This window comes from Arachis ipaensis, chromosome B1 (genome assembly GCF_059453495.1).
Source record: "Arachis ipaensis isolate K30076 ecotype BB chromosome B1, ASM5945349v1, whole genome shotgun sequence".
Lineage (NCBI taxonomy): Eukaryota > Viridiplantae > Streptophyta > Magnoliopsida > Fabales > Fabaceae > Arachis > Arachis ipaensis.
The window spans coordinates 103941633-103959432 of record NC_142436.1 but is presented as its reverse complement, the minus strand read 5'-3'; the positions used below and the strand labels follow the sequence as shown (position 1 = coordinate 103959432).

The 17800-nt window shown below is 37.0% G+C and overlaps 1 protein-coding gene across 1 annotated transcript; it reads right to left on the bottom strand.

Moving 5' to 3' along the window:
* Positions 1–5051: 5051 nt before the first annotated feature.
* On the bottom strand, positions 5052–7143 carry LOC107609244 (uncharacterized). Its single transcript, XM_088502906.1, has 6 exons — positions 6893–7143; positions 6533–6634; positions 5953–5983; positions 5375–5503; positions 5174–5283; positions 5052–5079 (listed from the first exon to the last, which is right to left on the bottom strand). The coding sequence occupies exons 1-6, from the start codon at positions 7141–7143 to the stop codon at positions 5052–5054; spliced, it is 651 nt and encodes a 216-aa protein (XP_088359032.1).
* Positions 7144–17800: the final 10657 nt, after the last annotated feature.

Below are 17800 nucleotides of genomic sequence, written 5' to 3'. Positions count from 1 at the left end.
CTAAGTTAGTTGGCTACCTAGATTAAACGTTTTTCTTTTATTTTTGTTACTTAGCCTAATTTTGGTTTACTTATTTTACTCTTACATTTGATGCCATTCACCTGTTCATTGTATATATTCATTTTAATTTTAGCATACTAACTATTTGATACTTTGCATCACTTAACTCTAACTACACTCTGTGATAGGGTGATCTTTTCTACCTTGTTCTTTTGGTTGATTGTGTATATGCGAGGTTGTAGAGGTGAGTCAACATCCTACGATCTAGATATTGAGAAAACTCTTCGAAGATTGAGAAAAGAAGCAAGAGATAAAGCAGTCCTTGAGGAATTTGAAGGAGAAGATTTAGGACATAGCATGGCTGCGAAGTTTAATCAGGATCACAATTTTGAAGTTGGCAACAATAATGCTAATACCCCACCAATTATAAGGACATTGGGTTCATACACTAATCCTAATCCTGATAAATGTTGGAGTAGCATTCTAACTCCCAATGTACATGCCAACAATTTTGAGCTCAAGCCTCAACTGGTCACCCTAGTGCAACAAAACTGTCAATTCGGAAGAGGTGCTTAAGAAGATCCTAATCAATATTCACATTTCTCAAAATCTGTGACTCAATTAAGACAAATGGAGTACTACAAGATGATTACAGACTACTCTTATTTCCCTTCTCCCTTAGAGATAGAGAATCTCAATGGCTAGAGACTTTCTCCAAGGAGAGCATTGCAACTTGGGAGAATTTAGTCAATAAGTTCTTGACTAAGTTCTTTCCCCCTCAAAGGATCATCAAGCTTAGAACTGAGGTTCAAACATTTAAGCAATTGGATGGAGAATCACTCTACAAGGCATGGGAAAGATTTATATGATTGTTAAAGAAATGCCTACCAAACATGTTCACAGATTGGGTTCAACTCCAAATCTTCTATGAAGGCATCACTCAATCATCAAGGAATGCACTAGATAACTTAGCAGGGAGCTCAGTCCATATGAAGACTCCTGAGGAAGCAATGGACCGTATAGATATTGTGGTCAACAATCAATAGTTCTACTCATCAAAGAGGAATATGAACATGAAGAGAGGAGTGATGGAGCTTGACACCCTGGATGATATCATGGCACAAAACAAGCTCATGACCCAACAAATACAACTCAACTCTCAGCAATTGGCAACATTGACTAGACAAATGGGAGGGATGCAAGTGTCAGTTGTAACAACTCTAATTTTTGTACTAACGCGTGTTTTTCTTAAAATAATATTTTAAAGCGATTAGTTTTATTTTGACAAGTCGACTTTGAACCCAGAAGTAAAATAAATGGTAATATAATTTTATTATTATGTCATTTATTTATTTATTTTACTTGCTCTAATTATAATAGAACCTAGATAATAATATTGTTATTATTATCAAGTTTGACTTTTTCCGATATAAGTAATTATTGGTATTTCTTGATGAGCTTAGAGTTGCTAATGCTTCATCAAATATCTTTCATCCTCAAGTTACTAATGTTATTTATATTAGTAACTCATATATATTTAACCCTATATATTATTTCTTATGTTTTAATATATTCAGTTTTCATAATATCCGTTTGAAATATTTATAACTTGAACCGATGAATCAACAACTCCGAAACATGACACCCAACCCATGATTAACTAAGCCAAGACACCTGATGACTGCACATCATGTTATGTTTTTCTATGCTTTTTCATATCAAAATTTAATTAATCATGCTTAATTATTGAATATTTTTGTGCTTAAGTCATATATTACTTTCATCTCTTTGATTTTATTTATTTTGTAGAAAATGATGAAAAAAGGAAGTAAAAAGCACAAAACAAGAATGATAAATGATTGAGGTAATTTGGCTATGAAAGTGGTGCTTGTGTTGGAGGCCTCAGCGCTCACTCCCACGCTCTCTGGCAAGCTCTTGTGCCAAAAGCGCCAGCACCCAAATCAGCATTACCCTGCCTTCTTCAATGAAGAATAACTTGGGTTGTAGCACTCTGATTGAGGCGCTTCTGGTTGTAATGAAAAGTAGACATTCAGAGCTTTCCAACGATATATAATAGTATGGGGGTGGATATCTAATTTGAGGTTCCAAATCTGGCGTTAAAATGGACCCTGGAAGCAGGCCTAGCATTCTTACTGGCGCTCTTGTCCATGCTCACTAGCCAGCGCTAGCATCCAGACAGCATGACCTTACCCTCTTCCAAAGAGCATAACTTTGGCTGTAAGTGTCCAAATGAGGTGCTTCTAGTTGCGTTGGTAAGCTGATGTTTAGAGATTTCCAACCATATATAATAGTATAGGGGTGGACATTCAATTAGAGCCTCAAAAACTGGTGTTGAAATGGGACGTGAAGCAGCCCTGGCACTCTCACTGGCGCTCTCGAGCAACTCCCCCCAAGAGCGCCAGCGATCCTGACAGCATGACCTTGCCATCTTCCAAAGAGCATAACTTGAGCTGTATAGGTCCAAATGATATGCTTCTAGCTGTGTTAGAAAGCTGACATTCAGAGCTTTCCAATAATGTATAATAGTATATGGTGGGTATGAAATTAGGGTACAAATAATTGGCATCTTTAAAGCCCCAAAAACACCGAGCATGAAGCAACAAAGCAAGCACCCACCAGCCCTCATTCCATGTTCTCCATGGGCACTTGCTCTCAAGCTTGCCCAAGAGCGCCACAACATTGTCAAGCACTACCCTTGTCATCAAACCACACCATACACCTACCTTGACACCATCAAAACCTCAACACCACCACCTCACCCTTGTCACAAGCATCAACCTTGTCAAGACCCACGCTCTCCCCAGTGCTCTCCAGCAAGCTTGCTGGAGAGCGCCACTTCCTCACACACACACCCCACCATGATCCCTTCACCCACGCTCCCCTGGGCGCTCACTCAAAGAGCGCCTTCGACACCACTCATGGGAGCAATGACAGCGCTTACTTAGATGCTCTCCTGGGCGCTCACTCAAAGAGCGCCTTCGATGCCATTCCAAGAGGAACAAATAGCACTACAAAAAATTCTGGTAAAAGCGGCGGTTTTTTTAGGTATTTACGGCGGTTTGAACCGCCATTATTACCAATAATGGCGGTTTCGTAAAGCGACGTAATTCTGGGCGCCATTCTGGTTATTACGGCGGTTTTCTGAAAACCGCCACAATTCCCTGGGTTAAAATGGCGGTTTTTGAATAGGTTAAAACGGCGGTTCAAACCGCCGTTATTTCCAAGGTTAAAATGGCGGTTTTTGGATAGGTTAAAATGGCGGTTTGAACCGCCATTATTACCCTGACAAAGTGGCGTTTTGGTTGGTTAAAACGGCAGTTTGAACCGCCATTATTTCCAGGGTTAAAATGGCGGTTTTTGGATAGATTAAAATGGCGGTTTGAACCGCCATTATTACCCTGACAGAGTGACGTTTTGATTGGTTAAAATGGCATTTTTGAACCGCCATTTTTACCCTGACAGTAGCATTTTAATTGGTTAAAATGGTATTTTTGAACCGTCATTTTATCCTGACAGTGACATTTTTTATCGTTTAAAAAAATAATTTTTACTGTCATTTTTATCGCGTTAAATAAATAATTTTGTGATTAAAATTTCACAATAACAAAAAATCATAATTCATAAATAAAATATTATAACTCATAAACAAAATATTAATATAATATATAATCTTTTAGTATTGAAAATCAAAAGTAATAATTCCAATACAAATAAAATATTAAATATAACATTTTTTAATTCTAAATAAAGTATTAAATACAAATAAAATATTAAATATCAAGACACTCCTTGTCTTCAAACCATTCGTTCCTCGAGAGTTCCAACCGTGGATCTTCTTTAGGATCCTCTTCATTCTGGAATCATAAAAAACAAATGGGCATTGACAAGTCAGGACACTTCTACTTTTGATGTATTGCTACTAAATATATGGTAAAATAATTTAAAAAAATTAATTAATATTAACCTAAAAAAACTGCTTCTTTAACATTACTTAGCAAGAATTTATGGGCTTAATTACCTTCATCTTGTGACAAAGCCTGTCCAAAAGTCCAAGAGTAAAAGTAAAAGGCAGATAAGAGTAATAGGAAGAAGGAAATGTGTGGTGGAGCTTTCTTCATGTTTGCTTGCTGATTTAGTTTGATCGATGACTAAATAAACTAATCTCCAGAGATGATTGAATTGAAAGCAACTAATATTAATAAGATGTGAAAATATAGCTTGGCACAGAAAGCGCAGAGAAGAGGAGATTAGTTTAGTTAAAATGTTAAAATCTAAATTACTAGAAACATGTGAACTTACATAAATAAAATAAAATAGATTATTCATAATAGATTGGTTGAGCCAGCTCACAAGCGATCTCCGTCACATTAATTCCAAAATAAAATAAAATAAAATAAAATAAAATAAAAAAATTATTCATAATGTTGATATATCGATCCAGAGCACCAAAAAACTGCATTTTCACATAAAGTACAACAATCATCACATGAAAATTAAATGCTGGTTCAGTAACAATGAGAACATTTAGGAATTTACTTTTATCCTTTTATCCTCTCCTAATTAGGGCCAGAACATCAAAGGAGAATGAAAATAGGGGGGTTCTGTCTCCAGGTTTCTTTTCTTTCTTGATCTTCCCAACTTTAATGTAGTTAATAATTTCTCTCCATCACAATAATCTCAAGAGATCCTTATGCCCGTAAAGGGTAAAGAATTTGTCTATTTTTATATCCTCATGCTACTGAAGTTTACATGAGATGAAAAATAGAATTTCTAGAAAGTAGCAAACAAATGAGATAGTTTTCATCGAGAATAACAATTATAAACAAAAATTATTCATCATTTGAAACAAATAATAGAAATAAATAATATGAGAACCTCCAATTTTTGAAGCATATCTTTTAACTTTTCACGTCGACGTCGCCTTGCATTGTCATCAACATCTCCCCCATCTTGAGCAGCTCTCTTATCGCTTTTGATCTCAAGTTTTCCATTACAACTTTCACAATGGAAGTCGTCATCTTCAAATGAAATCAACTGCAATGCATCAAAGCATTGTATCTACAGTAATTCAAATTCCAGAGTATTAGGTTACAGGAATACATCAAATCGAATAACCATGACAAATATTGATTTTAAAATTAATTATTAAGACCTTTTCCCACAGGTTGTACATATATATTCCTGAACTGTACTTTTGTTATCCAATTCATCTTTCAGCTTATGCTTCATGCGATGCAGTCTGTATCTGACCACATCATATATCTGCAATGAGACTCAACTAAGAATTTCAATATATGAAACACAAACACTCAGTAAAATAGATTTATAGAAGAAAATGCAAGAAGGGATGGACCTGTGCATAATCTAGACAACAGTAAGAGTGTGTGTACAGCTTGACCTTTTCTTCTCCCTCTTTTGTTGGATGTTGAGCATCGACTGTAGCAGCTACAGCAGCATTAAAAAATTTTGCACCTTTTGCTGTCTGGTGAAATCATACATTTAAAACAGGTACACTATACCATGACTATATCTATTTACCCACAACTCACACATCATAATAAAAGAAATTGGAAACGATAAATAACCAGTTATGATTTTTGAAACATTTGAATTTAAAAGAATGAAGAAACTTCACATCTTAGAGATAGCAAAAAAGAAAGTTGTACAGAGGATTAGAATGACAGATACGCTACAGCATGATGACAAACTTATATCATAATAATCTTAGCAGTAGCATGCATATCCTTATTTAATGTGTCCAAAAATCAGAGAAGTATGTGAATTTGTTGTTGGGTATCCATGGTCAAGTTAACAGATCAAACAGAACCAAAAGAGAATAAGATCCTTTTACAAAATCTTAAGAGCAAAAGATTATGCCGAATTTACAAGGACAACTCGAACAGGTTAAGATAACTGAGATATAATACTTGCAATATCTTTAGTGCTAAGGTATGGCAAATTCCTGCATAAAAAATAGGAATAAACATCATAAATTTGTTGTACCTTATTGAATAATCCTTACCCCAGCCTTATCCATTTCACTAAATTTTAATTACGGAACTAGAGAACATAAGAATAGAGTTGCAATGAGAAGAATATCATACTGCACTAAAATTCAATATCCCCTTTTATTTCCCTTCTATTAGTGTGTCATTCTGTAGCTTCCAATTTATACGAGTTAAGAATAAATCATCCAATTAATTGTTAACTGAAGGAATGTGTCATCACCAACAGATTGATCTACTCAGTGACCTGTTTAACTCACTGACTAATACAACCAAGCTTTATATCAGACTTTACACTTGTCTCAATCAAGCCACACCATTAGCAAATTAATCAAATTCATCATTTCATCACCTTCAACATTATTAACAAACACGGCATTTTAACCTCAATGCACTAAAAATTCAAATGAAATTTAATCATTTATTTATTTATTTTCCATTTTTTTATTCCGTTTGCAATTGCGTGAAAATAAAGGGAGAGAAATTGAAATTTGAAGAAGGATAACCTGGTGAGGGCGTCGAGGATCACAACGGTGATTCCTCTGTTATCACTTCTTCCGCTTTTGGGTTGATTATCACCTTTGCTCGTTAGATCGTCGTAGAAAGCCCTACACTTCCCTCGTCAACAACAACAACAACGCAAAAGATCAATCAAAGTAAAAAAACACAATAAGGAGAAAAAACAAGCATTCCCTGTTTCTTCCTACTAGATCATGAACTAGATCTAAAATTATGAAGAGGAAGGAAAAATCAAAAGAAGATGAAGGCGGAACAAAATCACAGAGGCTCGCTAAAGGCAGCAACAGCGGCATTGCTTGCGGCGGCGAGGTGATAAATAAAGGCGGCAAGGGAATGAGCCACGATACCTTCGGATCGAAGCCAGAACCTCATTGAAGGTAGCGACACGATGTTGCTTGATATAGTGAGGGGATGAGTGACAGCGAGGAGATGAACAATGGCAGTGAAATAAGCGGCAGCGACAAACCTTCAGATTGAGGCCAGATCGAGAACCAGATCGAAAACTCGCTGAAGGCAACAACAACAACGTTTCTTGCAGCGGCGATATGAGTTGCAACGAGTGGATGAGTGGAAGCGAGGAGATGAATGACAGTGGCATAAGATGAAAGGCGGCAAGGGATTAGGGATTACAGTTCGTCATTCACCTTTTATTGAGAAATCACAATTATCCCTCTCGATCTCTCATACAGTCAAATACAACAATACATCGGGAGACAAAAAGACAAAAAGAAAAAATGATTGTGGTGGTTTTAAACCGCCAGAATCGACTAAACCCGCCACAAAAGTCTTAAGCATTCTGGCACAAGCTAAAACCGCCAGAATTAATGGAAAAAATGGCTGTTCTATAAAACCGCCATAAAATTAATGCCGTTTTAATCTAATTTTTTTGTAGTGTAGCCAGCACTCTCTCTTCACAGTCACAAGGAAGCGTAGCGCTCTCCTGGAAAGTGCCAACGCTAGGAACTAACGCTCGCACCCAAGTTCACTCAAAGAGCGTCTTCAATGCTTACTTCAAAGAAGAACTGAACCACTTGTACTTGGCGCCCACTTTCAAGCTCAGTAACATGCGCCAGGCCCAATCGCCAGAATGCAAATCCAACGACTCCTTTGAAGCTTTACTGTTCTCACTCAAAGTCCACTCCAAATTCATGCAAACAAGCCCACACTTGTTAACCAATCAATGCTACAAGAAGCATCTAGAATAGTTAATTTTCATTTCATAGAATAAAGAGGAGGATCCGAGGGAGAGGTCTTCAGACTCTCCCTTCACACACTTATTCTCTTTCATTTTCTTTCATACCCACATTGTAAATTTTAGTTATGAATCTTTGATTTTCATTTGGGAAAGGAGCTCTGTTATGATCCCAATGAATTAATGAATTCCTTCTTCTTCTCAATTCGCTTGTTGTAGCTAAGGGAAAGCTTTTGTGCTTCATAGATCCATTCACTACCGAAAGGGGGTTTGGATCTACTTGAATCTCTATGTGAGCCTTGGAAAATGGATCATAGGATTCAATTTGAAGCTTCTCCCTCATAACTCTTTTGATCAACACATTCTTAGTTGGTACATGACATATAACCTCTTTGAATTGAGATCCTAAGGGTTGTGTGGCTTGTGGATTAGAAATTGAGCTTAACCTCTTCTCATGAACAATTAGATCAAGGAATTGGCAATTGATTATGTTAAGAGAAATTGCATTGCCAAGGAATTGGAACTCAATTATCGATAATCCACCATAGATCTACTTCATATGATTCAGAAGGAGTGAGACCTATTGATTCAAAAGGAATCAATATCTCCAATACCTTATGTTTTCTAGCTTTAATTTCCGTCATTTACTTTCTTGCATTTTATTTCCTTACACTTTTATTTCCTGCATTTAACTTTTCTTGCTCTTTAATTTTTCAGCACTTTATTTTCTTGCACCTTATATTCTTGCTATTTACTTTTCTGTAATTTATTGCTTTCTTTTACTCTCAAGTTATTTACGTTTCGTGCTACCTATCATCCAACTATGATAGTCTAACTAGAATAATCAACTAACTATTGATTGCTTAATCCTTTAATCCTTGTGGGATCGACCTCACTCTTGTGAATTTTACTACTTGATACAACCCGGTATACTTGCCGATAGTTAAAATAGAGAATTAAATTTTTCTGTCATCAACACCTAGCCAATAATCATTCTTTAAATGTAATCATCTTTTTTATTAGTTCCATTCATTGTGACCCAACCAATTAGGAAAAAAAAAGAAATAAAAAAAATATGCTAACGGAATTAAGTATGTGTTTGTACCTTATATTAGTTGGCAAATTAATTTTGTTGGAAACTAATTAGAGCTTGATGGCAATAATGATAGATGCAATTTCGGAATTATAAAACAAAGAAATGATAACGTGGCTAGTATATATATATATATATATATATATATATATATATATATATACATGAGTCCATGACGCCTACTATTGGTTTGCCTGACACCTACTATTGGTTTGCCACCCCAAATTAATAATCATCACCATTTAGCCTTTAATCACCTTTTTTCTCTTTCATTCATCAGCGAATGAATTTGAGGTACAAAAAAGAAAGAAAAGGAGCGTAAAAGAAAAGAGAGAATTGTGACCCTCTTATGAGTTTTCGATTTCGATTTCTTGCGATTTGTAACTCCAATAAAAAATCAAATTTGATAAAAGTGTTCGTATTTTTTTTCTCTACGTGTTAGTATCATTTTTTTGGTAAAAGTTGACAATGACATAGCTCCCCTTCCCCTTGAAGATCGGCCCTTTGGTGTTCCTGGCAGAGACATCGATTTCTAACATTTTTCTCTTCAGCAGCTCGGTCAAAAAGCTTTTTCGGAGCTTTGAGTATTTTGATTTCATACGGAGGTAGGGTTTCGGTAAATTCTCAATGATTAAATGTGTATTGAACATGTGATTTGATATTGTGACTGATTATTAATTGAGTTTGGTTGAGTTTATGTTGAATTTTTGCAATATATTGATGTATTTGTGAAGTTCATGGCTTGGCTGTGATGAAACCAGCAAGGACCGAACTGGTTTGGGAATTTTTCGAGTTGGAATATCGTTGAGGATCAAATAAAAAATGGTGAGGTTCGATGGTCGAGAGAGAAAAATTAAAAGTTACGAAGAATCGGTAACTGAAAAACTCGAAAACGAATAAAAATGCAAGTAATATTTTGGAAGAGAAAGGTTAAGGATTTTGGTTTTGGTATATGGTGCACGGATTCCCACACTCCGTACAACTGAACCAGAAAGTGCACTGAGTCGTTGATAAACCCCATATTTAGGGTTTATCTTGTATTAATTTTAGGGGGATTTTATCACCTTTTTCCCACATTTATTCAATGAAATAGCATGGTTTTGTAAATTCTCCTTTAATTGTGCTTAAGAGTGAAAACATACTTTTTAGGCCCTTAATTGTTTAATCTTAATTCACCTTGATTCCATTAGATGCCTTGATATGTTTGTTAAGTGATTTCAGGTTTGGGAGGCAAATATTGGATCAAGGGAATGAAGGAAAAGCATGTAAAAGTGGAGAACTCATGAAGAAATGAAGGAATCGCAAAAGCTGTCAAGCCAACCTCTTCGCACTCAATCGACCATAACTTGAGCTACAGAGGTCCAAATGATGCAGTTCTAGTTGCGTAGGAAAGCTAGCATCCGGAGCTTCGAAATGATATAAGATATGCCATAGTTACATCACGTTTAGGGGGGCGCGCACACGCCGGTTTGCACGTGATTCATTAAAAGCAAATTAGTGGCCAGCGAATTCTAAAGCCTTGTGGGCCCAATCCAACTCATTTCTGATGCTATTTAACCCAAGGATTGAAGAGGGATGAGACATCTAGTCATTAGTTTAGTTTTATTTGAGTTTTCACATGCTTTAATTAGTTTCTAGAGAGAGAAGCTCTCTCTTCTCTCTAGAATTAGGAGTAGGTTAGATCTAGATTAGGAATTCTTAGATCTAGGTTAATTTCATGCTTTGATTCACTTTTTCTTTTGAAATTCTTCTTCTTTTACATCTCTTCTCTCTAGTTTAGCATTTAATTCTTGTAATTTTCTACTTTTATGTGGATGCACTTTTGTTCTTCTATCTCTCTTTCAATGCAATTTATGATTCATGTTCCTTTATTGTTGATTTGATTTGTTGTTGTTTAATTCCTTGCAATTGAGTAGTGTAGATTTACTTTCCTTGCTATTTTACTATGTTTTCCTTTTATGACTTCTAAGTGTTTGATGAAATGCTTGGTTGGATTTTATTGTAGATTTACATTCCTTGCAATTTTACTATGCTATCCTTTTATGCCTTCTAAGTGTTTGATAAAATGCTTAGTTGGATTTTAGTGTAGATTTATATTCCTTGTAATTTTACTATGCTTTACCTTTATGCCTTCTAATTGTTTGATGAAATGTTTAGTTGGATTTTAGAGTAGATTTTAGTGCTCTTGGCTTGGGAAGGTAACTTAGGAACTCTTGAGTTACTAATGTCCAAGTGATTGACGATTGGGAGCCATTAACTCTAGATCTCACTAATTGAATTGGTGGAGAACTAGGACTTATGGACTTGGATTGACATAGCTCATTTGACTTTCCTTTACTACTAGTTAGAGGATGACTTAATGGGGTTGATCCTTGCCAATTCTCATGTTGTGGTTAGTGATTAGGATAGAGATCCTTGACCACCAACCCTTGCCAAGACCTCTTTAGTTGTTAGTTTATTTTTATTTCCATTTACTTTTTATGCTTCTTATCAAAAACCCCAAATATAACTCATGACCAATAACAAGACACTTTATTGCAATTCCTAGGGAGAATGATTTGAGGTTCAATACTTCGGTTTATAAATTTAGGGGTTTGTTACTTGTGACAAACACAATTTTTGTATGAAAGGACTATTGTTGGTTTAGAAACTATATTGCAACGAGATTTCATTTGAGAATTCTAAGCCACACAAAAGTCTTCTCATCAAAATGGCGCCGTTGCCGGGGAATTGCAATGGTGTTATGTTATTATTTATTGTATATATGTGAATATTGTAAATAGCTTGATTTTTGGATTGCTTGTTAGTTCTTGCTAGTTGTAGGATTTAATTTTCTTGCTTCTTATTTGATTTTGTTTTCATTTTCTCTTGCTTTCATGAATTCTCACCTTGGCTATGAGTTTGGTTCTAACTATGTTGTAGGAAATGAGGGCTACAATGAAGATGTGTATCAAGGATGGGACAATCAAAGGTGGGAGGAGGCACATGCATATGATCAATCTTTATGGCAATAACCTCCACCAATGCACTATGAAGAAGAGCCATTCTATGATGCGTACCAATCTAATGGCTATGGTAAATCTCCTTGTGACCTTCAAGAACCACCACCATATGCCTATGAGTCATATCCTGAACATGAACGTCAACCATACTCACAAGCCTCTTTTCACCAAACACCCCCATATGACCCTAATCCATATCCACCATACCAACATCCTTTTGAACCATATGAGTCATACATGGAACCACCATTTCAATATCAATACTCCCAAGAGCCACCTCAATATACACTACCATACCCTTACCAAGAAGAACCACCTTCCTATCATGAACCCTTTCTCCAAGACATTGAACTCTCTTACCCACTCCAATCCCCAATGGATGAAATCCTTGGCCTTATACTTCAAGGGCAAGGAGAAATGCAAAGGGAGACACTAGAAATTATGGCTACCTTAACTAAGGTAGTAAGCGCTTTAGCCTCCCAATACTTGAGAACTCAAAGCACTCCCATGGTCACATGTGGAGGATCAAAAGAAGAACATAGCATGAAGGAGAGATTGGAAACTCCGGTGGGTGATGAGGGATGCCACTTTGTATTAGAACAATTGGAGGAGCCTATGATCATTTAAGAAGAGGAAGAAGTGGTTGAAGACTTAGGAGATGCGGAACCTCCTTAGGAATGTAGAGTTGAAGAGAACTCCTCCAAGAAGATTGAAGTTGATGTTGAGGAGGAATGTGCACAACCTCTAATACAATTGTTGAATAAAGACTTGGAAGGAATGAAGCAAGAATTGAGTTTCCTTGGAGATGAAGATCATGCATCCAATCCTCTTGGTGGTGAATTCTTTGAACTTGAAGAACCTTCTCCCAATGAGATGGAAAGCAATGTGGAGGTAGACTTCTCTCTTCCTCCCATTTATGATTTGAGTGATGGAGAAGAGCTAGATGAAATTGATGAACAAAGGATTGAAGTTGATGAAGTTTGTGAAGAGGTGGAGGCAATCAAGGAAGAACATAAGGGAGTGGAGCTTGCAAGGACATTGGAAGTACCTCTCCCCAAGCCATCACCATCCATTCTTTCATTCAAGTGGGTAAATTCCTTATACTTAAGCTTTATTATACCCCTTGAATATGGTTTTCTTGAAACGGATGGTCAACTTAGAAATATTTGTGGCTTTAAAAGCAAAAGGGAGATGGTTAGTGGTTGGCATTGTAAGGGTTGGTGTAGAACTAGATTGCTTGGGTCCAGGATGTTGTTTGGTTTCTTAAATGAGAACTGATGACAAGTCATCTTAGCCTAGTTTTACTAGCCTTTTTCTTTGTTTTTATTTGATTTTATGCACTTTCTTGCATTCTAAGAAAGTAATTTGGAATGGAAATGCATGGTTTCTTTGAATCAAACAACCACCATTTAATTGATGCTAAATCATGAGGTTTAAGCTAAATTTAATTGATTTTTAATGATTTATAAACCTTGTGAATTTGGTGATACTTTGATTGGTTGTTTTGATTACTTGTAGGTGAAGAAAAGAAAAAAAATAAGAAAGCGTGGCACAAAGAAGAGAAGCGTGGCTTAAGGAAGGAAAAGCGTGGATGAAGTCAAGAAACAAGGGCACAAAGCTCTTGCCAAGAACTTTAAAGCTCTTGTGGAGAGCTTTCCTTCAAAGAATCAAGAGCTTGGCAAAGAGCTTTGAAGCTCTTGCCAAGAGCTTTATCAAGAACACATGAAGAAGGAATCAAGAGCCAAGCTCTTGGCAAAGAGCTTTGAAGCTCTTGCCAAAGAGCTTTTTCGGGCATGCTCCAAAGAAAATTAAGGCAGCGCTACTAACAAAAAAAAAAAAAAGCCAAAATTGGCCAAAATGCATCCCCTAAGACTTGAACCTTGCACCTGAAGGATAACAAGAAGGCGCTGCTCCAAGGAGGCAAGGGCGCTCAATTGCTCTACTTAACTAAGCGCTACTTTATATTGCTAGGCATAAAGAAAATTGGCTCCACAAAATGCATTCCCTGGGAATCAAAGTGGGAGCCTCACTCAAACAACAAGGAGCGCTGCACTCTTCATGAACTTACAACCAATTTTGCTTCACCCAAGGCTTGAACCAAGGACCTCAAGGACAAGTAAAGCTCTTGCCAGGAGCTTTCAAGCTCTTGCAAAGAGCTTTGTTCTCTTGTCACAAGGAACCGTGCGCAACACATTGGAAGAAAAGGGAACCAAAGCTCTTGGCCAAAGCTCTTGCCAAGAGCCGAACTTTCCCCTGGAAGGTGCAACATTGGGCCAAGAATTCACTAAAAATTCAATTTAATTCATTTCTTCACCAAATCAAAAGCCCATCTAAATTCCAAAATCCAAGAATAGAAAGTGTATAAATAGGAGTTAGTTTGATGTAATTAGAACCTTTACTTTTTAACCTTTGGAGACTTTTAGAATTTACTTTGAATTTTTCTTTTGAACTTTCATTTTCATTCTGAAGTTAGATCTTAGAGAATTGGGAAGGAGAATTGATCTCTCTTCTTCCTTGTTCTTGCTTGAGCACTCTTTTATTTTCTTGCTTTTGATCTTGGGTGAAGAATTGAAGAACTTTTGTTTCAATCTCACCTTGAGATCTCTTGTTTACTTTTACTGCATAATTCAATTTCCATTTCTGTTTACTGCATCTTCTCTTATTCTTCTTCTACAAATTCTGCAATTTACTTTTCTTTATTTCTTTTGCAATTAATCTTGTTGGATCAAGGAAGGATTTGAGATCTAGACTTGTTATCTAGTCTCTTCCACCCCTGAGATCTTCAACCATCTTTTATTTTGCTGCAAATTAAGCACCCTTTCTGTTTACTTCTCAAAGCATTTTACCTCTCTGTTTGAGATCTACTTCAACTCAATTCATCTTCTACTCTTCTATTTAATTGCAATTCACTTGTTCTCGTTTAAATTTTGCAATCCCAACTCCCAATTCCTTTTATAATTCAAGTCATTTATATTTCTTGCACTTTAAGATTCAGCCATTTATATTTCTTGCAATCTAAGTTTCTGCAATTTACATTACTTGTTCTTTAAGATTCAGCTTATTTACTTTCTTTGCTCTTTAATTTCCTGCAATTTACCCTTCTCCCTTTATATTTCAAGCAATTTAGTTTCTGTCAATTACATACAACTCAACCAATATTTGATTCACTTGACTAAATCAACCACTAAACTAAAATTTCTCAATCCTTCAATCCCTGTGGGATCGACCTCACTCATGTGAGTTATTATTACTTGATGCGACCCGGTCCACTTGCCGGTGAGTTTTGTGTTGGATCGTTTTCCACACATCAAGTTTTTGGCGCCGTTGTCGGGGATTAATTAGATTGACAATGATTAAGTAAGGTGGTGGTCTAGATTAAGCACTTTTTCTTTTTCTTTTTACTAAGCACACTAACTGTTTGAATTTTTGCTTAAGCTAACACTAACTTCACTCTAGCAATAGAGTGTATAATTCTGGTTTCTGGTTCTGTGTTTATGTCAGGAGGAAGAAGCGATGAATCCACACCTTTTGATCCTGAAACACTTTGGAGGTTGAGAAGAGAACCAAGAAATGGAGGAGAATCCAACAAATCCACAAGTGGGAGTGGCCAATGACAATGGTCAGCCTCAAAGGAGAGTATTGGCTTCATATACATTTGCTAATCCAAGGCATTGTGGGAGTAGCATCCTTACCCCAAATGTCGATGCAAATAACTTTGAATTGAAGCCCCAACTCATCACCTTGGTGCAGAACAACTGTTCTTATGGAGGAGGACCACTTGAAGACCCTAACCAACACTTGTCCACCTTCTTAAGGATTTGTGACACTGTCAAAACCAATGGTGTGCACCCTGACAGTTACAAACTACTGCTATTTCCATTTTCTCTTAGAGACAAAGCCACTCAATGGTTGGAATCCTTCCCAAGAGACAGCATCAATAATTGGGATGATCTAGTAACCAAGTTCCTTGCCAAGTTTTACCCACCTTAAAGAGTTATTAGATTGAAGACTGAAGTGCAAACATTCACACAAATGGATGCTGAACCCTTGTATGAGGCATGGGAACGATACAAAGCTCTAATCAGGAAGTGTCCACCGGGAATGTTCAGTGAGTGGGACAGATTGCAGAATTTCTATGAAGGCTTGACACTGAAATCTCAAGAGGCTTTGGATTATTCAGCAGGAGGCTCTTTGCAACTGATGAAAACGGCAGAGGAAGCCCAAAATCTCATTGACATGGTGGCCAACAACCAGTACTTCTTTGCTCACCAAAGACAACGCTAACCATCACAGAGGAAAGGAGTGATGGAGTTGGAAGGAGTGGACTTAATTCTGGCTCAAAACAAAATGATGCAGCAGTAAATTCAACAATAATTTGATCAAATGGCCAAGAGGATTGATAGTCTCCAAGTTGCAGCAGTCAACACAAGCCAATCATCAACCAAATGGGGGCAAAATGAAGAAAACCAAGAAAATCAGCAGCAGGAACAACCTCAATATGTGCACAACCAAAGCTCCGGCCAAACTGAAGTCTATGGTGACACCTACAATCCATCCTGGAAGAACCATCCAAACATAAGATGGGGAGATAACCACACTCAAAACCAGCAACCATGGCAAAGAAATTCAAACCAAAACAACTCAAGAAACAACCAAAACCACAATCAGCAAAACACTAACCCCAATCCATATAGAAAACCCCAAAACAACCACCCAAATTCCAGTTACTATCCATCCAATAACCAAACCACTAACCAAAATACCTATCATCAACCTTCAACATCTCACAACCAGCCACAAGCATCACAAGACACTCAAAGAATCTCCAATTTGGAGATATTGATGGAAAAGATGATGAAGCACCAAGAGATAATGATGGAGAAACTCATGAAAAATCAAGAGATGGCCAGACAAGATCAAGAAACAGCAAGAAAAGATCAAGAAGCATCAAGAAAAGATCAAGCCATAACAAGCAAAAACCAAGAAGCTTCAATCAGAAATCTTGAGAGGCATATGAAACAAATGGCTAAACAAATTGCAGAGATGGGTGAGAAACAATCAAATGCATCCCCTATTGCCACTCAAGACCACCCAAGGGACAAAGGAAAAGCTACAAAGTGGGAGGAGTGCAAAGCAATCATAGTGGGAAGTGAGAAGACTAGGGAGAAGGAAGCCATCAATCAAGAAGAACACAACAGAGAAGTTTCACAAGAAGAGACAGAAGAGAGAAGTGAAGAGGAGAGAAAGACCAAGAATGCAAAAAGCTCAAAGAAAGATGAGGACATCCTTGAAACACAGCTACAGGAGAAGAAGGAAGGGGTGAAGCCAGATGTCCCCAAACTTCCGTACCCTCAGAGGTTCAAAAGAGAAAATGAGGATAAGCAATATTCAAAGTTCCTGGACATATTCAAGACACTTAGCATCAATATTCCTTTCTTAGAAGCACTTGAACAGATGCCATTATATGCCAAATTTATGAAAGAAGTACTAACAAAGAAAAGACCCTTGAAGGAAGGACAAATTGTTGAAATGACAATGGAGTGTAGTGCTATTCTCCAAAGAAGTCTACCAGAGAAGAAGGATGATCCTGGAAGATTTTATATACCTTGTACCATAGGAGACATAACTATTGAGAAATCATTTTGTGACCTTGGTGCAAGCATAAACTTGATGCCTCTATCTCTTATGAGGAAGCTTCAAATTTTTGAACTGAAACCCACTCGAATAGCTCTTCAAATGGCTGACAAGTCCATTCAGCAAGCACTCGGAGTTGTAGAGAATGTGCTGATAAAAGTGGGAAAATTTCTTCTCCCAACTGATTTTGTCATCCTGGATATAGAAGAGGACCCTAACACTCCCATCATACTGGGGAGGCCTTTCCTAGCTACGGGCAGAGCATTGATAGATGTTGAAAAGGGGGAATTGTTGCTAAGAGTGCATGATGAGCACCTAGCATTCCATGTTTTTA